Source organism: Scylla paramamosain, chromosome 13, assembly GCF_035594125.1.
Source record: "Scylla paramamosain isolate STU-SP2022 chromosome 13, ASM3559412v1, whole genome shotgun sequence".
Taxonomy (NCBI): domain Eukaryota; kingdom Metazoa; phylum Arthropoda; class Malacostraca; order Decapoda; family Portunidae; genus Scylla; species Scylla paramamosain.
In genome coordinates, this window is record NC_087163.1 from 9701845 (window position 1) to 9725908 (window position 24064).

Below are 24064 nucleotides of genomic sequence, written 5' to 3' on the forward strand. Positions count from 1 at the left end.
GTCATGACTGAAAAATGACTGTTAGAATTCAAAATTTTTCCAATTGAGACATTGATGAGGTGTTGTGACTCCATCATGACAATTGCACAACTGTCGTGACACATGTGTAGCACCCTCATAGCTGTACAGTTCCACTATCATGACTGATGCAACTCATGATGAAATGACATGAAATGGCCAAGACTTTTTTTCCAGTAGCACATTAATCCTAATGCCAGATACTGCATTGTTTTCTTTACTGAATTCTTCACTTTTTTCTGTCATCCCTGCATTACCCCTGAAAAATTGGGGGTAATTTACTACCAGTTTGGGGACCACTGCTTTAGGGAGTTTCTTTTGTTATAAATTTTTGTAAGCCTCAGCAAGTACCCTTCATACATAAAAAAAAAAAAAATCTCATTAATCTGTTTTATTCTACAGGTACAGCAGAGGTTAAATACACACTTGATGGGAGCAAGGTTGTGACCCTAAAGAATATTAATTTTTCCTCTCAAAATCTGTCATTTGGTGTGGAAGCTACTCTTTCTCAGAAAAAAAATGGTGTAGAAGGAAGAGTGCAGGTGAGGATTATATTATGTGTTATTATGATTAGTGACATTAATTTTAGACATTAATTAGAGTGTTTTTGATGTTTCAAAAATATGAAGTAATTTATCACTTTGGAAAACACTGTCTGTGTTTTTTACCAATAGGTAATGTGGGGAGGGAAGATGGCAGTGATGGATGGAAGAGCTATAATTCTTGGAGATGTTGGAGCTGGGGAGGACAAGGAATATGAGATGAGCCTTCAGGTTTTGCTTCCCAGTTATCCACACCTTGCCACTAGCATCTTATGCATTACTCATGCACAAGATTCACAGGTAAAGCTGAACTGATTTAGGACTTATGTTTGCTGAAGTTGACATACTATTAAAAATTTCTTCTGCTAAACTTAGTAATTGTTTAATGTCAATGTGTATTTTTTTTCAGATAACGAATAATATAACTCTGACAATGGGACCTGAGGCTGCATGTAGAGAGTTTCGAGCGTTTCACTCCACATCATGGATGGTGACTCAAGAACAAACTAATTTTAATGGCCATTTGCCACAGATAGTGCCACACCATCATGGTCTAGCAGCTGAGGTTATGAATCAACTATGGAGTAAGTGAGATAAGCAACACATATGACCAAAATATTTAATTACTCATACATATGAAAAATGAGACTTGTAAGAAACAAGTACATTTGAAGTTTAAGTGGATGGAATTTTCTTTTCAGTCACATCTCCAGATGTGGATATTGAGTGGAAGATTGATCATGGGGTGAAGATGACTGAGAGGTCTGTGGAGAATCTTATCGTTGCTGATGTAAATGGAGAACACCACAAAATCAAGGCAAACTTTTATGACCAAACGCAGGATGCATTCAAGTATCACATTGAGTTGGAGGTGAGAGAGAGAGAGAGAGAGAGAGAGAGAGAGAGTATTTACTATCTAAATAGTTGAAAATACTCCAAAAAGTAATTCCTTATTATTAAAAATGAACATCTGACTGAAAGCTATTGAAAAAGTAATTGTTACTGAAACTGGTCAAATAATTCCATCTCTTTCAATTCAAAAGACTATTCTTTCCTTTTAACACTTGTATTAATTTATGATTGCAGCTGAGCTTGGCTAATTGGCACTTCAGTTACATAGACACACTGGAACAAGAAGCAGAAGGGAAGGTGTTGGGCTTCAGTACCACTGTCATGCCTTCTGGCCGAATCTATACCACTACATCCAGATACTTTATGAATACCAAAAATTCAGTAATTCAGTTTGAAATATACCTTGATATTTTGGTCAAGGATGGTAGTGTAAGCTGGAATATTACGTAAGTTCTTTAAAGACACATTCTTTTTGCTATGCAAAATTTGTTCATTGCTTTGCACAGTACTCATGATCCATTTTATTCAAAACAGTCAACTTTGCATGTATCAAAAACATGATTTTTTTTTTTCTCTCCATTCTAAGTCCAAGTACACCATTGCTAAAACTACTGTAGACTTTTCATATATATATATATATATATATATATATATATATATATATATATATATATATATATATATATATATATATATATATATATATATATATATTGTTACAACCACAGTTTCCAGCCCCTTCACAAAGTTGCTGCACCTGGATTAGCTTCCCCCTAGTCATCTCTTATGTGACTAGGTGTAGGGCTTAATATGAGTTACAAGGTCCACTTTTGACTCATGCACCCTTCTTAACAATGGTCTTAATACCAGGTTGCACTACTGAGGTCACCAGTCTGTTTTACCTACCTACAGACAATGAAATACTACAACAAACTCCACCAGCTGGGCAAGAATCACCAACCATGTCTAGAAAGAAACAATTGTAACAAGCAACCACACATACAAAGTCGAGGTATAATATCCTGGGGGAATACCACACTTGTAATACACGACCCACTTCTGGTGAGGTATTATAACACTCTAGCAGAGTAACATCATTTACAGCTTCCTGGATGGCAGGCCTGATCAGGGCCTGAGTAGGGAGTAAATTTCACTACACTTCTAATCATTTAAGTCCTCTGCAGGTCAGACACCCTCCAGGAGCCTGACACAGTAGCATTTGACACTGAACAAGCTCACTGACAAGAGACATGACTATAGATGAGTGCCCATGAATACACAGAAGGATAATTCACTTCTCATTGTACAAGAATTTGGCCCACACACACATAGCCAAGGAGTCACTTCCCTGGGTATGGAATGTGTTATATGCAACTACACTCCCTGGCAGGCTACTGTGGAGACTCCTATGTTATTTAAGTAGGCCAGGGCATACAGCTGGTAATGACTCACTTATTCCCTTAAAGCAACTGACTCAACTAGCTATATTCCCAGTCTCCGCCAGATACTTCTGCCTGTCTTAGTATGTCCATCCTGTCTAAGGGATGGGTAGTGACTGACTGTGGAAAAGTGCACCAAAACTCTCTTGCTCTGCTGCTGTGGGGGCAGGGGGAGGGTACAAGAAAGGGGGGGTGGCGACATAAATGCCACCCAATTGCTGCTCTGAACCCTGTGCTGGCTTATATGAATAAGACACTTCACTTCTGAAAATACCAGTGATTAAATTATGGGGGGTTAGATGAATACTGATTATGTTAAGGTCAAAAGCAACTCTTCTACTAAATACTGGGTGAGACTCAAGTTGAATAGACAAGGGGAAGTAAGGAAATTTACATGGGAATAGGAGTGACTGCGCGGATAACTATCATATTAGGAGCTTTGGGCTGGGTAGGCTACATGTCAGAGATGCATCCAAGTCTTGTCTCCCGCCTGTCTCTCTTCTCATATCTCTCTCTCTCTCTCTCTCTCTCTCTCTCTCTCTCTCTCTCTCTCTCTCTCTCTCTCTCTCTCTCTCTCTCTCTCTCTCTCTCTCTCTCTCTCTCTCTCTCTCTCTCTCCTTCCTTCATTCTTCTTCTCCCTCACTTCTTCCTTCATTCATGTTACAGTCTTGCTGCACACAACAATAAATATATATATATATATATATATATATATATATATATATATATATATATATATATATATATATATATATATATATATATATATATATATATATGAAGAAGGAAGAAGAGAAGAAAGAGAGAGTGAGAGAGAGAGTGAGACAAGTGAAGCAGATGCCTGAGGCACGATAAGTACCTGTCCATCTCCCACGTGTTTACTTTAAAACTCCAAGCATATAGTTACTCCCTTTCCATAATTAAATTTCCTTACTTGCTTTTGTCCCCTTGAGTTGAATCATCCATATTATAAAATTGAAGAGTTTGTCTTGCCTACAGAATAATCAGAACCCACCCTTTGTAGTCTGCTCATAGTAATTTTTTAAAAGATATCAGTCTCTGTGGGGAGGGTTAGTATGTAATGAGAGCAAGACAGGCAGCTGTGCGTCATCCCTGTCCATTCTCCTGCCACCCTTCCTTTTGTCCTTTGTCATGTGACTTATCCATGCCAGGTAGTGCAAAGGTGGTGACACTGCCTTCTTTGTTCAATCAGGTAACTGCAAGCAGACAGAGTGGATTTGGTAACTTGAGTAGGAGTACTGGCACAAAATAGGACTATATTTACAAATGTTAGAGGACTCTTATTAGTTAGTATTGTATATGAGTCAGCAACAGTCTCGTCCCTGTTGATTTAAGTAGATAACACACCAGTCATAGGTATTTGACTGAGTGTGGTGTGCCAGTTACCTTGTAGCGACAAGTTCCTTTGCTCATCTTTGTTGTCTTGTGTTTGGGTTTATCCTCTTTTATACTGTCAAATGTTACTGGGTTTCAGAGTTCTGCTGAGAGGTTTGGACACAGAGGATCATAGTTTCTCTGTTGTACAGTAAAGTCTACTCCCTCCCCAGGCCTTACTGTGTGAGGGTGGTGTTGGCCTGTCTTTTGGGAGGTTGTAAATATTACTGGTTAACAGAAAGAGATAATATTTTGTGAGTGTAGGTGGTTTTGTCTCAAGAGGGTGGTAGCTCCTAGAATATTATATGATCTTCATAGTTGGTTGTCCCCTGCTGTAGCTATGCCTTCTAGAATGTGGCTTGTTGATTCTTTCCAGCTTGGAGGATTAAGTTGGTGCTTGTTACACTTCCTTTTTGGTAAATAAGTGAAACTGAATGGCGGCCTTAGAGATTTGATAGTTGTAGATGAGCAGCAGGTGTCTGGATTTGTTGTATTTGTGCCCTACACTAAACTTATGTAGCAGGTGGCTTAGGGAAGCTGATCTGATTTAGTGGCATCTGTGAGAGGGGCTGAAACTGGTTGTAACAATATATATATATATATATATATATATATATATATATATATATATATATATATATATATATATATATATATATATATATATATATATATATATATATATATATATATACAGTCATACCTTGTGATTTCAACATCCTTCAGTTCAAACAACTCCTAACTCCCCTAATTTATCCCACCTACCCTGCCTCCTCTCTCTCTCTCTCTCTCTCTCTCTCTCTCTCTCTCTCTCTCTCTCTCTCTCTCTCTCTCTCTCTCTCTCTCTCTCTCCATTTTCTTGCCCCCTGTACTTTTCTTTTTCGTATGCCCCTTCCTCCCATTATTCTTTTCCTCTCCCTTTCTCTTTCATCTAGTCTCAGATTTCGTTCCTTGTCACCTCCCTTCCCTCTTATATGTTAGAGATAAGGGTTGAGGGAGTGATATTTCATTTTCTCTTTCCCCTCATTCATACTGTGTAATTTTTGCTTCATTCTTTCTCATTCATAGAATTTCATTTTCAACCTCTATCAGTTTTATTTTGTTTAGCAATTCTCAGGATTGTTCTTAATTTCACAGAGAGAGAGAGAGAGAGAGAGAGAGAGAGAGAGAGAGAGAGAGAGAGAGAGAGAGAGAGAGAGAGAAGGATGGAGGGAGGGAAAAGGGAAGGGAGAGGAGAGCAGGAAATGGGGAGAGAGAGAGAGAGAGAGAGAGAGAGAGAGAGAGAGAGAGAGAGAGAGAGAGAGAGAGAATTCTAGTGAAAAACAAAAATTATATACACTACAACAACTGTTTTCAAGACTGAAGATGGCAGGAACTTTCAATGACACATCATTTTGAGGTTTGTGTTTATTTACAATGGTATTTTGCATACAATTTTAGGGTCATAATTTTTTGTATCTGACATATAGGACAACCCACTCTTTTGTGTATTTTTAAGGAAGATTCAAGTGCTGCCTTATGTGCAGAGATGTATTGTTCTTCATATTTTCTTTCACTGTATTTTTTTTATATATAATTCAGGTTATTTCCATTCAATTCTATGTTTAGGGCACAACATAAACCCATAAAAATAAAAAGAAAACTAGGGGATTTTGAGATCTGGAATCGATTAATTCTTTTTTACATTAATTTGAATAGGATAAATTGTTTCCCAATTTGAACATTCACAATTCAAACAGCCCAAAAGAACCCATTAAGTTTGAATCACAATGTAGCACTGTATATTATTTTCTTTCTTCTTTCCTGTTTTATGAAAAGTAAAGTATATACATATTGATGTGATTGCAGAGAGTTACATGTGACCAACTAGCATGCCTCTTATTATGCTGCTGTGTCTACCATGGAAAAATCACTATTTTTTTTTTTTTTTTATGTAGGAAGGACACTGGCCAAGAGCAACAAAAATCCAATAAAAAAAAAATGCCCACTGAAATGCCAGTCGCACAAAAGGGTCAAAGCAGTGGTCAAAAATTCATGAATAAGTGTCTTGAAACCTCCCTCTTGAAGGAATTCAAGTCATAGGAAGGTGGAAATACAGAAGCAGGCATGGAGTTCCAGAGTTTACCAGAGAAAGGGATGAATGATTGAGAATACTGGTTAACTCTTGCATTAGAGAGGTGGACAGAATAGGGGTGAGAGAAAGAAGAAAGTCTTGTGCAGCGAGGCCATGGAAGGAGGGGAGGCATGCAGTTAGCAAGATCAGAAGAGCAGTTAGCATGAAAATAGCGGTAGAAGACAGCTAGATATGCAACATTGCGGCGGTGAGAGAGAGGCTGAAGACAGTCAGTTAGAGGAGAGGAGTTGATGAGATGAAAAGCTTTTGATTCCACCCTGTCTAGAAGAGCAGTATGAGTGGAACCCCCTCAGACATGTGAAGCATACTCCATACATGGACGGATAAGGCCCTTGTACAGAGTTAGCAGCTGGGGGGGGTGAGAAAAACTGGCAGAGACGTCTCAGAACGCGTAACTTCATAGAAGCTGTTTTAGCTAGACATGAGATGTGAAGTTTCCAGTTCAGATTATAAGTAAAGGACAGACCAAGGATGTTCAGTGTAGAAGAGGGGGACAGTTGAGTGTCATTGAAGAAGAGGGGATAGTTATCTGGAAGGTTGTGTCGAGTTTATAGATGGAGGAATTGAGTTTTTGAGGCATTGAACAATACAGTAAAATCCCTCTCATCCAGCATTCGAGTATCCGGCAGCTTCAAGTATCCGGCGCATTTTTCCCTGAGCCTTAAAATCAATAAAAAATCAATGTGTACTCATAAAATCGATTAAAATTCCCGTGTGAGACATACTTTGTCCCCTCGCCACCAGAGCGCACTGTTTCGCGCCACCTGCGGCCCACTGCATTGTGTTTATTCAGTGACTCAGTCCCGCTTGTGCACTGTTTATCGCCTGACGCTTTCATCATGCCTAAAGTTGTAGAAAAGAGGAAGCGTGTTGTGCTTACACTTAAGCAGCTTATCAGATCAGCTGCTGATTAAGATCAGCTGATCTTTGTTATGGTAAGGTGCGTGAGTGTAGGGTGGTGATTGTGGACATAATTTCACTTATATTCAAGTATCCGGCAATATTCAAGTATCCGGCATGTCGGCGGTCCCTTTGATGCCGGATAAGAGGGATTTTACTGTACCAAGTTTGCTCTGCCCCAATCAGAAATTTTAGAAAGATCAGAAGTCAAGCGTTCTGTGGCTTCCCTGTGTGATATGTTTACCTCCTGAAGGGTTGGACGTCTATGAAAAGACGTGGAAAAGTGCAGGGTGGTATCATCAGCGTAGGAGTGGATAGGACAAGAAGTTTGATTTAGAAGATCATTAATGAATAATAAGAAGAGAGTGGGTGACGGGACAGAATCCTGAGGAACACCACTGTTAATAGATTTAGGAGAAGAACAGTGACCGTCTACCACAGCAGCAATAGAATGGTCAGAAAGGAAACTTGAGATGAAGTTACAGAGAGAAGGATAGAAACCGTAGGAGGGTAGTTTGGAAATCAAAGCTTTGTGCCAGACTCTATCATGGAAGGCTTAAGTACCTTTTGTGGGCCACCTCTCTATCATTTATAGCACGAGAACAAGCTGTGTTAAACCAAGGTTTAGAAGGTTTAGGACGAGAAAAAGAGTGAGGAATGTACGCCTCCATGCCAGACACTATCACCTCTGTTATGTGCTCAGCATACAAAAACGGGTCTCTGACACGGAAGCAGTAGTCATTCCAAGGAAAATCAGCAAAATACCTCCTCAGGTCCCCCCAACTAGCAGAGGCAAAACGCCAGAGGCACCTTCACTTAGGGGGATCCTGAGGAGGGATTGGAGCGATAGGACAAGATAAAGATAGGAGATAGTGATCGGAGGAGCCCAACGGAGAAGAAAGGGTGACAGCATAAGCAGAAGGATTAGAGGTCAGGAAAAGGTCAAGAATGTTGGGCGTATCTCCAAGACAGTCAGGAATACGAGTAGGGTGTTGCACCAATTGCTCTAGGTCATGGAGGATAGCAAAATTGTAGACTAGTTCATCAGGATGGTCAGTGAAGGGAGAGGAAAGCCAAAGCTGGTGGTGAACATTGAAGTCTCCAAGAATGGAGATCTCTGTAAAAGGGAAGAGGGTCTGAATGTGCTCCACTTTGGAAGTTAAGTAGTCAAAGAATTTCTTATAATCAGAGGAGTTAGGTGAGAGGTATACAGCACAGATAAATTTAGTATGAGAGTGACTCTGTAGTCGTAGCCAGATGGTGGAAAACTCGGAAGATTCAAGAGCATGGGCACGCGAGCAGGTTAAGTCATTGTGCACATAAACGCAGCATCCAGCTTTGGATCGAAAATGAGGATAGAGAAAGTAGGAGGGAACAGAAAAGGGGCTACTGTCAGTTGCCTCAGACACCTGAGTTTCATTGAGGAAAAGAAGATGAGGTTTAGAAGAGGAGAGGTGGTGTTCTACAGATTGAAAATTAGATCTTAGACCGCGAATGTTGCAGAAGTTAATGAAGAAAAAGTTGAGTGGGGTGTCAAGACACTTAGGGTCGTCGACAGAAAGGCAGTCCGACCTGGGGACATTTATGGTCCCCTCCCCAGATGGGGACTCCAAGGCTGGTGTAGGAGTCGCCATGATAATTTTAAAATTTTTGAGTGAAGGGTGTGTGTGTTATTAGGTGCTTGTAGTTTTGTGTGAAGGAAGAGAGTTGTCTTTAGAGGGCAGGCTGTGACTGCCCCCTTGTGTTGTGAGACACAAAGGGAAACATTCAGTGAGGTCACAGCTGGGTTTAATGATAAGTTCACAGCACCCCTTGAACAGTGCTTTAGACCTCACTGGGAGTAATCATCATTTCGGCAGGTGTCTACTGCCTCCTCCTCTACTATATGGCTTGCCATATAGTAGAGGAGGAGGCAGTAGACACCTGAGTTGAGTTCTTGTTCATTGTTTTGTTTTGATGATAATGGTCAGTTCTAATTATGCTTGCATTGAGAAATGTGTGAATTCTTGGTTATACTACCACCCTTACCACATCCCTTCCTGCTGTATTGTGCAATGTATATGTGCAAATTTCTTGTGATGTCTAACACATACACAAGACAGGATAATATAGTGGAAGTGGTTGAGTGCTACAGATTAGGGATCAATACCAAGAAAATATTGTCAGCAAACTGGCATAAACCAAGTTATGGTAGGCCACTTTGTATCTAAGTTTAAGACTTCTATAGAGTATGAGATATCCCGCCATAAACATGCTGGCATCTCATAGACTTTGGATTACATAAGGCACAATTCTGAAGAAAATCCCACCATTACAACAAGACAGCTAAAGGAACAGAATCCCTTGTTTTTTTTCAAGATGTCAGTGTTTGTGGCAAGGTATCTCACGCTTTCCAGAAACCTAAACTTTGATACTGGGCAGCATATTTTAACTTGGTTTATGCCAGCTTGCTGAAATATTTCCTTAGTATTTAGCCCTTATCCATATCACTCTATTATTAGCCTCATTTTTGTATGTTTGTTATCACAAGAAATTTGCATATGAAAATGTGTGTTGTACAAGGCAAGGGGGCCAGGTAAGGGTGGTGGTATTTGTTAAGAAAGCACACATTTTGCAAGGCAAATGTAATTAAAACTGACCATTATTATCAATCAATGCAATGGGCAAGAACTCAAGTGTTGTCATATAATAGTGCTTTTTCTCACATGGCATTTCTGTGGTGGATACATTGGTAAAATAAATAATAGGCAAGCTAATTGGCCACACATGACTTACTGCAATCACATTTAGAAGCACCAACTGTATAATACTTCCATAAGAAAAGAGGTTTCCATCTTTTTCTCTTTTATATAGGATATGTAGAGACACTATTTTTATATCTTATTTTTTATGTAGATTATTACCATATGTAAATTTTGTCCAGTGGACAGGAAGTTCTTAAATGGACACCCTCTGGAATCACCTTGGTGGGTAGTGTGAAGGTTGGCCAAGTGGATGTCTTTGGGCTGGAGGCTTCACTGGAGGGCATCACCCTATCCCATATGGACTTCCATGCCAAAACATGGACTAAAGATTTGTATGAAGGGGAAGTGTCTTTTGGAACTGAGGATGGCAAGACTAATTTTTCCCTCAACCTTCTTGTGATTCCCCTTGACCAAGAAATTATCAGTGAGTAACATACATAAATGTTAAGTGACCAGAGGAGAAATGCTCCTTCCATATTGTTTCATGTTTTCTTTATATAATTGATAAACATGTGCAGCATTGCATTTCTGAAGAATTTCTGAAGAAGATTATGCATTTGCTAAGTTGCTACTTTTTTGCTGGAGAGGATTTTTAGCAATTCAGAAATAAATGTAAGGGTCAATTTATTTTTGTTTTTGCATAAAGTTTGTGTGTTATGCAATGAAATCCTCTCCACTAGATTTCAATAGACATGCATTCTCTTTACTGTTGTGTTATGTATTTCATGTTTCTTCTGGTTATTATTATCATCATTATTACTTGCCACTAAAAACCTCTGCTGTTTTACTCATGAATGTATGTTCAGGTCAGGTGGCTGTGGACCACCAGCAAGACAGTGGTGGGAAGCTGGATGGAGAGTTATCATGGGATGCTCGTGGGGATCCTTCCAGTGCCCTCACTCTCTCATCTGCCATCCAGCTGCCTCAGGTTGGCTCACCACTACAGATGAGGTACATCATATGTTTTTGCATATTTGTTTTTACTTTAACCTGTACAGCATGAAGTGTGGCCAATACAGTATCAAGTGTTTAAAATTCATGTACCTATTTAACAATTCTTTATGTATACAATGGCAGGAGATTTCTTTTTATTATATGGTGGGATGCATGGTACAACATTTCAGTATATAGTTAGCTTACCATGTCCATACAGTGATCCTAAAAGCCTAATGTTTCAACAACAAAGTTCAGTTACGTGGTTGGTAAGCATACCAGATGGTGATGGGTTAGATGAGTGTTGGGTATTCATTAGTGGGCATATGAGTAGAGAGAGGAGTTTTCTAGAGTGTCGTAATGCGTGCTGAAACTATAGCATGATATAGTAAGCCTGCTTGGCAATGCAATTACTCTAAAACTCTTATGTGGCAAATCTGATGAATGCCAATAATATGCTAATTACAGTAAAATCCCTCTTATCCGGCATCAACGGGACTGCCGACGTGCCGGATACTTGAATATTGCCGGATACTTGAATAGAAGTGAAATTATGTCCACAATCACCACCACCCTACACTCACGCATCTTACCATAACAAAGATCAGCTAATCTTAATCAGCAGCTGATCTGATCAGCTACTTAAGTGTAAGCACAACACGCTTCCTCTTTTCTACAACTTTAGGCATGATGAAGGCGTCAGGCGATAAACAGTGCACACGCGGGACTGAGTCACTGAGTAATCACAGTGCAGTGGGCTGCGGATGGCGCAAAGCAGTGCGCTCTGGTGGTGAGGGGACAAAGTATGCCTTGCGCGGGAATTTTAATTGATTTTATGAGTACACATTGATTTTTTATTGATTCTAAGGCTCGGGGAAAAATGTGCCGGATACTTGAAGCTGCCAGATATTCGAATGCCGGATAAGAGGGATTTTACTGTAAATGGGCTTTGTGGTTATGGTTTGAAAGAATGCAGCTGTTTGCAAGTGGCTTTAAGAGTAGAGAAGGGATGGGGGGGTTCAGTGAGTGTTGCAATATATGGTAATGTTTTAGTTTGTTATGACCACATAATAACTCCATCACCACAGTGTGGTAAATATGTCTGACACCACATTAGTGATGTATTGAATACTAAATTTTAGAGCTTTGCAGAGACAGAGTTGTAGCTGGATATGTATTTCTCACAAAATGTGGTTATGGATACAACTGTGGAGTTTAAAATATTAATATTTGTAGATGCAGACACAGTTGCAGATTACTCTTACTTCCATATCTGCAGTTGAAGGTGTGGATATATTTTCACATCAAAGGAATACACAAAGCATTGTATCTGTTATTTAAAGCTCCAGATTGGTGGGAAAGAGAGAAAAGAAAAAAATAAATAGAAAAATAGATATAATAAAAACTAAAAAAACATATAATATTTTTTAAAAATATAGAAGCAGATGTTACCAGGAAAGCGAAATACAGGGGGGGTAAGGAGACAAAGGAAATAGAAGTGGAAAGGGGATGATGGATAGAAGAAGAATAAAAAGGAATAAAGGACAGAAAAAGAGAATACTTGTTTCTCACCTGATTCTTCACTCCATGCCTACCCTTCCTGATTTTATTTATTCTCTAATTTCTCCCCCAACTCCTATCCTCCTTCTTCAGCCTTCCTCTGCTTCCTTTCCCTATGTACTCCCTTTCTCCCATTATGAACTCCCTCCTCTCCCTGTTCTTTTCCTCTCCCTTCCTCTTTCGTCTTGTCTCAAACCTTCCTCCCTGTTACCTCCTTTCACTTTATCTGTCCAAGATAAAGGACAAGGTAGAAATACTCATACCTCACTCTCTCCCCCTCTCTCATTCCATAGCATTCTTTCTCTAATCTTTAACATCCTCTCCTTCTCTCCTATAATTCCATTGTCATTCTTAGTCAGTCTCATTCTATTTAGCAATCCTCAGGATTATTCTCACTCACTCATTCTCATAATTCATGCTTTGCTAGCTTGCACACACTCTTATGCTTTTTATTTTTGTTTACTTGCATTCACTCAGTCTCACTCTAATTAGCACTCATCTCAATCCCCACATTCACTTACACTCGCAGTTAATCTTTCACTTATTTTCATTTAACTCATGCTTCTTTTTTCCTTCATGTTGACTCACTCATAATCATTTTCACTTATTCCTTCCTATCCACACCCATTCCCACTCTACTGATTTCTGAACTTGTTCATGCTTACCTTTCATTCAACTCATTCATGCTTATTCTCACTCTCACTCATTGAAACTTGGCCTACATCAGCTTGCATGCTCATGACACCTACTGACTCTCTCTCTCTCTCTCTCTCTCTCTCTCTCTCTCTCTCTCTCTCTCTCTCTCTCTCCTCAGTGTCCTTCATGCTCTCAGTCAGATATTCTCACATGTCCTTATGTACATACTCACAGACATACATGCACACACACGGATTTGCAATCTCTGCATTTCTTTAATACAGAGTGGAACATTTGTTATCTGATAATGTTGAAGCAATATTGATGTGGATCTTTTTTTTTTTTATTGCATTTGTGGATAGTAATTTTGGTAGTATTTTCATTGTGGAGGTGGAGTTGGAGACAGATATCTGATAGATCACCATTATACATCTTTTCATCTTCCATTGGGCTATGAGTATTGATATTCCTATCTTTTATGTTATATGCTTAACACACCATTTTATGCAAAAATAAATATAAAATTTGCTCAACACATGCAAAATCACAAGACCAGAAATTATTTGACTCTTTTTTATGTAAGATTTATTTATTTATTTTTTTGTAAGAGGGGCACTGACCTATGGCAACAAAAAGAACAAAAAAATTATTTTGATTCCACCCTGTCTAGGAGAACAGTGTGTGTTGAAAAAATTAACATGCCTATATTTTGTAATATTTTAAATCCTTGTTTCTGATTTTTAAAAGCACAAATAAAAACTCAGATTTTGCATAAAAAATTTAAGATGGAAAAAGAATTAATTATAAACATATACTGCTCATATTCCCTTATTTCCTTTGCTTTCCCTACCCTTTACCCAGTGGATCATTGTCTCTTCTTCATTGGACTTGGAAGACTAACCTGATGGTAGACTTTGGAAATGCAGTTGGGGACATACACAAAGTATCTTTCATTTTCATCTTACCTGATAAATCCAGGTTTGTGAAGTCTCTTTTTTTTATGATATTTTTTTTATGGAATATGGTGTAATATGGCATGCAGTTCATAACTGATGAGATGTATAATTGTAATTTTGTGAATTATTAATGAAAAATGTTTTTGATTTTTAAACTTACTTTGCAGGTTTGAGACAGGTTCACAAATAGATTTATCATTCAGCCAGAAGAACTTCTCTGTTAGGACTGATTTTTACCTTCACCTACCTGCTGGAGACAGGCATAATGTGAGTATAACTTATGGGGGATGCTGTCATATATATATATATATATATATATATATATATATATATATATATATATATATATATGATTATAAATGAAGATAATAAATACATGGGAGTTCATAAAATATCAGTAAGATAATGAATATAGTCTGATACAGTTGTTGGGATTAATACATTTCTAACAAATATTAATATTGGTGATGTCAGTTTAAAAAAAAAAGTAAGAACCCACTTCTAGGAATGGGTTAAATAGCAAGGATCTGTGATCTGATCCTCTTGTCCCAGTGCTTATAAGTAAGCATACAACACATCCTAACTTGGATACACCCCAGCTCCCTACAGGACAACCTGGGGTCAGCCAAGCAACCAACCCCTCAACACTTCAACCTATTCTCTACCATTATGTGGACAACTTTGACTAAATGGCCTAATATTTGTCAGGCCTGTATGCAATTAAGTTTAGTGTTATTCTGAGTCTGCCACACATGTAAAATAACATCAGCATTATAATGTGGGCTTGGTAACACATATTGTAGTACCAAGTTACCAAACTGGTCCTTCAAGCCAGATTCTTATTAGCGAAACATGATATCTATATACTCTAAACCTTTTCTTTTGTGCTGCTGAAGTGCACCATAGCAAAAGTCAAGGCTTTTATTATTGGAGTGTTTGAAAAAAACTAAAACGAATCAGAGAAGGATGAAAGGCAAAATCACACTGAGCCATTGTTTACACATAGCTGATGTATACTCATTGTTTTAAATCGCTATAGATGACAGCAGTGGTGGCTCCAGAGAGCCAGGTTTTCTCACTAAACTCACGTCACTGTGCATGGCAGGAGTGGCAGTGGTGGCAGCAGCAGTAGTGGCTACAGCCTGCCCTTTGCACTAAGCTAGCATCACTGTATATGATGGTGACAGTGGTGGCTGCAGCCTGACCTCTCGTCCTATATTACAGATGCATTACAGGATTCAACGCAGATCTTTAGACTAGAAATAATGTGGAAATAACATAGAAATCTATGTGAAAAAGTCACCTACTAATCACTTATATAATACTTCAAGTTATTGTTATTGTGATAGAAATGAGAGGTCTTCATTCAAAACAGTTGTTAAAATGGAAAAATTATTCTATCAAAAATACTACATTCCTAGTAGGGCATATATATTAAGAAAATTAGTCATTTCAGGTAGTGTATAAATAGTTCATATTAACACAAAATAATATAGCTCAAGTAGGGAATAAATATCCCATATTAACAAAAAATAGTATATTCTAGGTAGGGCATAAATTGCATTTATTAATAAAAAAATATTCCAGATAGGGTAAAATGGTATATATTAGAATAAAATAGTACATTTCAGGAAGAGCATGTATATATATATATATATATATATATATATATATATATATATATATATATATATATATATATATATATATATATATATATATATATATATATATATATATTAGTAAAAAGAGTACCTTCCAAGAATGGTATGAATATATATTAACAAAAATAGTACATTCCAGGAAGGGCATAAATATATGTTAATAAAAATAGTACATTCTGAGAAGGGTATTATATATATATATATATATATATATATATATATATATATATATATATATATATATATATATATATATATATATATATATATACTGCTGCAGTCACCCCTCTCCCTTAGCTGTTAGCAGGAAGGACCAGGAGGTCAAGACACAGTAGGGGGTCCAGCATCTTGGGGAGGAATCAGGGGGAGCTGGGGACTCACCTGTAGTGCCTAACTGGTTCCAGGACATGTACACCAGGGACAATGGACTGGCAGGAACACAAGATAAACACCAGACTGTGTTATTGCACCATCTTATTTTCCCCATGGTACACAATACAAACACAGCGGCTCCCAACAGGTTGGCACAAAACGCCGACACACTGCAGCGCTTCCAAGGACATGTTATCAGCAGAGAACAGGTAGCTACTGTAGGTGAGGAGAGCATGCCTTTTCTACTCGAGCACCAAGCAGGTTCTTCCCATGGTGCCAACCAAGCCTTCTCACCTCAGCTCCCCTCCCAAAACTGAAGCTACAGATGGAAGGGCTTCAGAGTGCAAACAAAGCTTTTCAGCACTGTCCCTCCCAACAAGTCCAGACATCTCGTCCAGCCTTCCAGGCCTCATTGGGGTAATCTTCAGTCCCCATATGAAAATCTTGGAACCAGTTAAGCAGCCTTCTAGATCATTGTGGCTGCAGTGTCCTCGTAGTTACACACCTTGCCTCATCCTGAGCTACTGTGTTGCCATGGTCAATTATTCCCGTAGGTTCATCCTCTTCCTTGCATGACTCCACTGCCTCCTTATCACTTCCAGCTGGTTCTGGATTCCTAGTGTCTGCCTTAATATAGCCCCAGGAGTAGTTGCTTGGTCCATAATACCACCATAGCCTGTCACTGTGGACAACCTTGAGCTTGCCACAAAGCTCAAGGTGAATATAGTAGGTGACATTCAACACCTGCTCAACTACTGTGTACAGGCCCTCCCACAGGCTCTGTAACTTTGGGGACACTCCCTCATGTCATTGGGGATTGTAGAGCCTGACCTGTGTTCCTTCCATGAATCCTTGCTCCTTTAGACTCTGGTCATACTACCTCTTCATGGCCTCCCCTGCAAGCTTCAAGTGACTCCTTACCAAGTGGAGTGCTGCCGCTAGTTGCTTTTGCAGTTCCACTGCATACTTTGTCATGACTGTCAGAAGCTCCTTGCTGGGTGGGCGACCTGATCAGCTGGGAGACGAATCTCTCTCTCTCTCTCCCGAGCATCAACTCTGCCGGAATCAGCATCAATAGAAGCTTCCTGTCCCAGCTGGCTTAGCTCTCTTGACAGCATGTGGCCAGCTCCTGCTTGAGGGTTTGGTTGAACTGCTTCACCAGTCCATCACTCTGTAGGTGTAGAGGTGTAGTTCTAGTCTTTCTTACTCCCAGTAGCTTACAGCATTCCTGGAAAATCTCCAACTCAAACTCCCTACCTTGATCAGAGCGCAGTTCTACCAGTACACTGAATCAGGAGAACTGTTCCATCAGTACCTTAGCAACTGTGGTGGCCTTGTGGTTAGGGAATGCATAGGCTTCTGGCCACTTGATGAAATAGTTCATGGCCACACATAGAAAATGGTTGCCAGCTGCTGTGGTTGGGAGAGGACCAATAATATCTACTGCCACCCACTCCAAGGGCACCCCAACCTGGTAGAGTTGAAGGGGGGCACAACTGCAGCATGGAGAGCCTTTCCTGGCACAACAGATGTCACAGGCATGACACCTCTCTGTTCAGGCCCACCCAATAGTAATGTTGGCATAGCCAACTCAGCATCTTCCATACTCCCAGATGGCCACTGGCATCTCCACCATGTGCCTCCTTCACCAGGTCAGCCCGCAGGGCCTTGGGAACCACAGTCTGCTGAAAGCCAACCTTACCATTTGTCAGCATCCACTTCTTCACAAGTGCCCCCTCAACCAGCTGGAGGGCATTCCACTGCCCCCAATATGCTTCATAGCAGGGCTGGTGGTAGTAACTTCCTCCCTTGGTGGCCTCTCTGTGCCTGCCTCAAGCCACCTCACTACTGGGCCAATGTTTGGATCATTACACTGAGCTTCCAGCCAGTGTGCATCAGGTGCTGCATTCTCTGCATACACCATTGTGTTTCTGCTGATCTCCACAGTATCCTTGCAGCTGCAGTGGGGGCATTCTGGTTCACGTGGGCACTGGCTCAAGCTGTTAGCATTGCTGTGCACTTTCCTTGGGTGATGTTCCATCCAGTAGTGGTACTGCTCCAGCTTCCCTAGCCAGCATGCCAACTGTCCTTCCAGATTCTTTAATGTCCTCAGCCAGCATAGTGCAGCATGATCAGTGCGCACGGTGAATTTCCCCCCATACAGGTAAGGATGGAAATGGTCCACAGCCTTGACTAACACTAGTAGCTCCCAGCGCATAACGCAGTAATTCTTCTCTGGTTTGGTGAACTTTTGGCTGTAGTAGGTGACCACTCTCTCCCATCCCTCCTGCACTTGGGAGAGAACAGCATAGGTGCCTCTACCAGGGCTCCTTTTATCTGCTCAAAGGCTGCTTGGCATGAGTCGTCCCAACAGAACAACGCACCCTTGCATGTCATTTGGTGAAGAGGAGCAGCAATGGTGGCAAAACCCTGGACAAACCTCCTGTTGTTGGTACAGAAGCCCAAGAAGCTCCTTACCTCTTTCACTGTCTTTGGCATCAGCCATTTCCTGATTGTCTCAACCTTCTGTGGGTCTGCATTTACCCCATCTTCCTTGACAATGTGTCCCAAGAACAGCATCTTATGTTGGAAGAGGACACACTTTTTGGGGTGCAGCTTCAGGTTGGCTGCACAGAGATGCTGCAGCACCATTTTCAAGCACTCCACTCCTTCTCAACAAGTCCTGCAGGTGACCTGGCACTATCACCCATGCGCTGCACCCACTGCTTTGTACTTGCTGCTGTGCACACTCATTCCACCTCCTCACAGGAGCCCACCACAGTACCCTTTGCTCCTTGTCAGTTGCATTGGCCATCAGCACGATAACCTCCCTTTTGTCTGGCAGCACAAGAGTGTGGCCAGCAGCCAAGCCCTCCTGCAGTGTATGAGACTGTGATGGCTCCACTAATCCACCATCCTGTTTCATCCCCCAGCTGATCCTGCACAGCACTCAGGTTTCCGACCTGGCAGGAATGCTCACAGCTGCTGATGCTACCACTTCATCATGCTTACCGTACTCCACCAGGGATAGCCTCTCACCACTGACACTCATCGTCATTTCCCCAAAATCCAGACAGGCACCACTCTTCCTTAGGTAGTCCAGGCCGAGGAGACATGAGTCATTGATACTGGCTACATATACAGGCACATGTTCTTTCTTGCCTCCTACCCCTATCTTGGCTTCTACAGGCCCCCAGAGCTTTGTGCAGTGGCCACTCACGCCGCACAGTCGCTGTGTTGACAAATGTCCTCTCTGCCCCTGAATCCACCATCAGGAAGTGTGGCTCCCCACTAACTGTGCCCTCAACCTGCACTGCTTGCAGGTCTGTGAACTGGCACTTTAACAAGAGTGGGCCCACTGAGTCTCTGGCTGGGAGGGAGCTCCAGTCTCCAGCCTGCTGTAGTTTTCTGCCAAAGGTGGTGTGTGCAAGGACTGGGGTTACAGGCATAAGTTGGCATAATGACCTAGCTGGCCACAGCCCCAGCAACAGGGCTGGAACAGGGCCTCCCTTGCTCCTGAGGCTGTGCCCTGTACAGTTTAGGGCAATCCTTTTGCATGTGTCCTTGTTGCTCACACTTCCAGCTGGCCCCTGTAAACCTGCCTGCGCCAATACATGAAGACCACTCCTGGATGTTGCCCCTTCTGGCCCGCAATTCTTGCCTCTTGCCTACTTCTCATTGCATGGTACCACTGGATGCCACGAATGACTCTGGCTCGAGAGCTCAACCCAGCACCTGCAAGTCGGTAGCATGGGACTGCTTCACATACACTTGGAGGTGAGGGTCCCCAAGGGCATCAACAAACTGGTCCCTTAGGAGCACTATCTCTGGGGTGTCTGGATATACCCTTCTAACCAGGTGCTCCAGCTTGTGAGCTAGCTGCTGCAGAGTCTCTCCTTGACCCCTCATCCTGTTTCAGAACCTTGCCTGGAATGTCTCAACCTGGTGCTTGTGTCTATACCTCTGCCACCATACAGTCATAAGAGATGTGTTGCTGTGGCTTTAGCTGGCCTAGCACCTCTACTGCTGCGCTTTTCAGGGAAGATACCAGCTGCACAGCTTATTCCTTCGAGTCTCAGGCTTGAGCCTCCGCCAGGAGCTCAAACTGGGCATGACAGGTATCCCAAGGAACATGTCCATCATATTCCTGGAGCTTGCAATAGCATATTGAAGAAGGTGGTGAAGATGGTGGGACAGGTGTTGCAGGAGGGAGTGATGCACCATACTCTGCACCTGAATCATGCTGGCTATTTGTGTTGTTCCATCATCCTCACAAGGCAACTCCTTCCCCTGCAAACATGATGCAACAGACAGTCCCCCCCCTTGACAATGTAGACTGCTCAGCTGTTTGCCAATGCGCTACGAGCAGTTTAACTTCATCACTCAGGTGGGACACTTCTCCTTCCACTTCTGCTGCTGCTTCCTTCACTTCTTCCCTCACTTATTTACTTCAAGACAACTTTCCCGAGTGAACTCCTTTAACTCTTCTTTCCAGCCTGACAGCTGAAACTACGTCTTACACAGCCTGGCACAGTGTGTCCTGTCTTTCCTGATGCCATGATTCCATTGCTGCTAAAGCTGCTAACAGTGACTGGGCAGTGCCAGCCCCCACGTTGTCTGTGTCATCCATTGTCCCTGACCCAGCCCCAGTCATGTGTACACTGAACACTGCATGTCACAACAACAATTCACTGGCCTCCCCAGACACAATCCACTCAGTTTCTTGTTCACAACTGTATAGCAAAATCCTGACACCAATGCTGTGACCACCCCTCTCCCTTAGCTGCTGGCAGGAAGGGCCAGAAGGTCAAGATACAGTAGAGGGCTGGCATCTTGGGGAGGAGTCATGGGGAGCTGGGGACTTGCCTGTAGTGCCTACCTGGCGCCAGGACACAGTACATGTACACCGGGGACAATAGGCTGGCTGAACACAAGATAAACACCGGACTGTCTTAAGGCACCATCTTATTTCCCCTGTGGTACACAGTATGAACACAGTGGCTCCCAACAGGCAAACACAAAATGCCGACACACTGCACTGCTTCCAAGGACATGTTGCCAGCAGAGAACAGGTAGGTACTGTAGGTGGGGAGAGTGTGCCTCTCCTACTTGAGCACCAAGCAGGCTCTGCTCATGGTGCCAGCCAGGCCCCGTTGCCTCATCTCACCTCTCAAGACTGAAACTCCAGATGGAAGTGCTTTGGAGAGTAAACAAAGCTTCGTAGCAATATATATATATATATATATATATATATATATATATATATATATATATATATATATATATATATATATATATCAACAAAAATAGTACATTTTGGGTAGCCCAGAAATCAGTATATGTCAACACAGATAGTACATTTCAGGAAGGGCATAAATATATACGAACAAAAATAGTACTTTACAGGTAGGCCATAAATAGGTATAGATCAACACAAATAACATGTTCCAGGAAGTCATAAATATGTATTCATAAAAATAGTGTATTCCAGGAAGGATATAAATATATATTAACAAAAATAGCATATTCTAAGAAGTGTGTAAATATATATCAACAAGAATAGTACATTTTATATAGGCCATAAATATATATCCACAAAAATAGTACATTCCAGCTCTCATGTAATGGTATTCATCAAGTAAGAACAGATGCATCACACCCTGGTGTTAAGTAAAACCTCATTCACACATTGGCAAATTTTTTAAGGAGACTGTTACGACTCTGCAGCAACTTCCTGAACAGCGATTATTCTACGAAAGTGTTGCAACTCTTGTGCTTGGCAAATTTGCTGTGAACATGCTGCAAATGCACTGCAAATGCAGTGCAACTCATCAATGGAGTGTGTGTGTATATATATATATATATATATATATATATATATATATATATATATATATATATATATATATATATATATATATATATATATATATATAGGAAGCACTTATATATAATCTTTTCATATTTGTGTGAGCTCTCCTTGTGTGCAAGCCATCAAGATGATTCTTTAGCAAACTGAATTAGGGTTTATGTATACAGCTTGAGTTGGACCTTTGATGAACAAATATTGTTCTTCAGTTCAAACACGGTCTTCCATTTTGAACACAGACACTTGTTCAAGTTCCCCTCCTCCTCCTTTCCTCCCTCCCCCTTTTCCCTATCCCTCCCTCTCCCTTCTCTGCCACTCTCCATCCCTCCTCATTTTCTCCCTCTATCCCACCCATCCAGCCTCCTTCCATCTCTCTCTGTCTCTCTCTCTCTCTCTCTCTCTCTCTCTCTCTCTCTCTCTCTCTCTCTCTCTCTCTCTCTCTCTCTCTCTCTCTCTCTCTCTCTCTCTCTCTCTCTCTCTCTCTCTCTCTCTCTCTCTCCACTTACTTGTCCCATGTACTCTCCTTGCTGGTATATCTCTTCTTCCTATTGTTCCTTTCCTCTCCTTTCCTCTTTCACCTGGTTTCAAACTCCCCTCCCTGTCACCTCCCCTTATCTGTCAGAGAAAAGGGGCAAGGGAGTGATATTGTGCTCTCTCTCCCCCTCATTCATTCTAAGTCATTTTCGCTTAATCCTTTCCCACTCATATAATTCCATTTTCATTCTCTATCAGTCTCATTCTATTTAGCAATCCTCAGGATTGTTCTTACTTTCACAGAGAGAGAGAGAGAGAGAGAGAGAGAGAGAGAGAGAGAGAGAGAGAGAGAGAGAGAGAGAGAGAGAGAGAGAGAGAGAGATGGACATCAGGTCATGGATAGTTTGCCTAGGAAAATCATCTTTGCTGGGAAGTACCAATCCACTGTCATCTGACCCTGACATGAAAGTGTGAAGGCCATGTAGGAGAGGTTGCTACCATGGTGAATCTGCTGTGACAGCGCTGTGAACACTGCAAACTTGTTGTGACACTGCTGCGAATTAGTTGCAATAGCAGTGACACGGCTGCATCACTGCTGCAAACGTGCTGCATCTTCCAGCTATGGCAACTTCGCTGTGAATGTTTTGAACAGTCCATAACATTTGCTGTCAGCTGGCAAATGGGTTGCAACTCAGCCTGCTTTGATGACTGTTGTGAATATATTGCAACTCTGCTGCAAACCCATTGTGAATGCATGGTGACTCCACGGCAAAAGAGTTGCAGCAGTAAGCTTCCCATACAGTTCCATCGTCAGTGGAGACCGATAAACCAATAATACAACTCGCCCCAAAAACGGGTAACGAAGTTGAAGGCACTGTACCTGCGTAACAAGTATCGTGGCCTTATCTGAAAGAAAACAGCAAAAACTTGGGAGACCGTATGACCCAAAATGACCGTGTCTGCCCGACGCGGCGATCAGCAAACAACTGCCGGCAGCGCGTGACGCACTCTCTCTCTCATGGGAAATGTCCGCCCAGCAGATAGGTGATTTTGCCGAAGTAAAATCGCAACACATTTGCTATCCTAATTCACCAGTGTGTGAATGGGTCTTTAAGCATATCAGAATTGAAAATTAAAGACTGGTGTTGAAAAGGTAAAAAATATGCAGTTCAGATAAATTAATATTAGTCATCCCTTCCCTTAACTGTTGAGCAACCACTTGCATGTCAAACACTTTCTGCAACACTGTTCCATAATTATGAGATCATTGTAACTTATCTTGGTAAGTGTTTGATGATCAGAGATCTTCCTAAGCTGTGCTGCCCAGCTTTGTGTGGTCATGCATGACTGATGGTGTGGTGTTACCAGTATTCAGAATTCATCCAAAGTTGGGGATGAGCAAATGATGTGGTGGACAACATCATCAGAAAAACAACCATTCAAAACATAACATTGAATTAAAGCCATATAGATGAGCCAAGAACAACCAATGAACATCATATTCATACCTGTGGAACAGTCCAACCAGTAGATCAACATGTCGTACTTGTACAAAAATGTAATTTCATACATACCA

The 24064-nt window shown here is 41.2% G+C and overlaps 1 protein-coding gene across 8 annotated transcripts in view; it reads left to right on the top strand.

Annotated features, from left to right (window-relative positions):
- The window catches only part of LOC135106420 (uncharacterized), a 505119-nt gene that overhangs the window by 305496 nt on the left and 175559 nt on the right, over positions 1 to 24064 (top strand). For all 8 annotated transcript variants that reach the window (XM_064015423.1, XM_064015429.1, XM_064015428.1 and 5 more), the window contains 9 exons: positions 421 to 560; positions 693 to 860; positions 970 to 1144; positions 1262 to 1431; positions 1647 to 1858; positions 10204 to 10448; positions 10831 to 10975; positions 14015 to 14131; positions 14277 to 14376. In XM_064015423.1, coding sequence (XP_063871493.1) covers positions 421 to 560; positions 693 to 860; positions 970 to 1144; positions 1262 to 1431; positions 1647 to 1858; positions 10204 to 10448; positions 10831 to 10975; positions 14015 to 14131; positions 14277 to 14376 — 1472 coding nt within the window. The remainder of the gene's footprint in view (positions 1 to 420; positions 561 to 692; positions 861 to 969; positions 1145 to 1261; positions 1432 to 1646; positions 1859 to 10203; positions 10449 to 10830; positions 10976 to 14014; positions 14132 to 14276; positions 14377 to 24064) is intronic.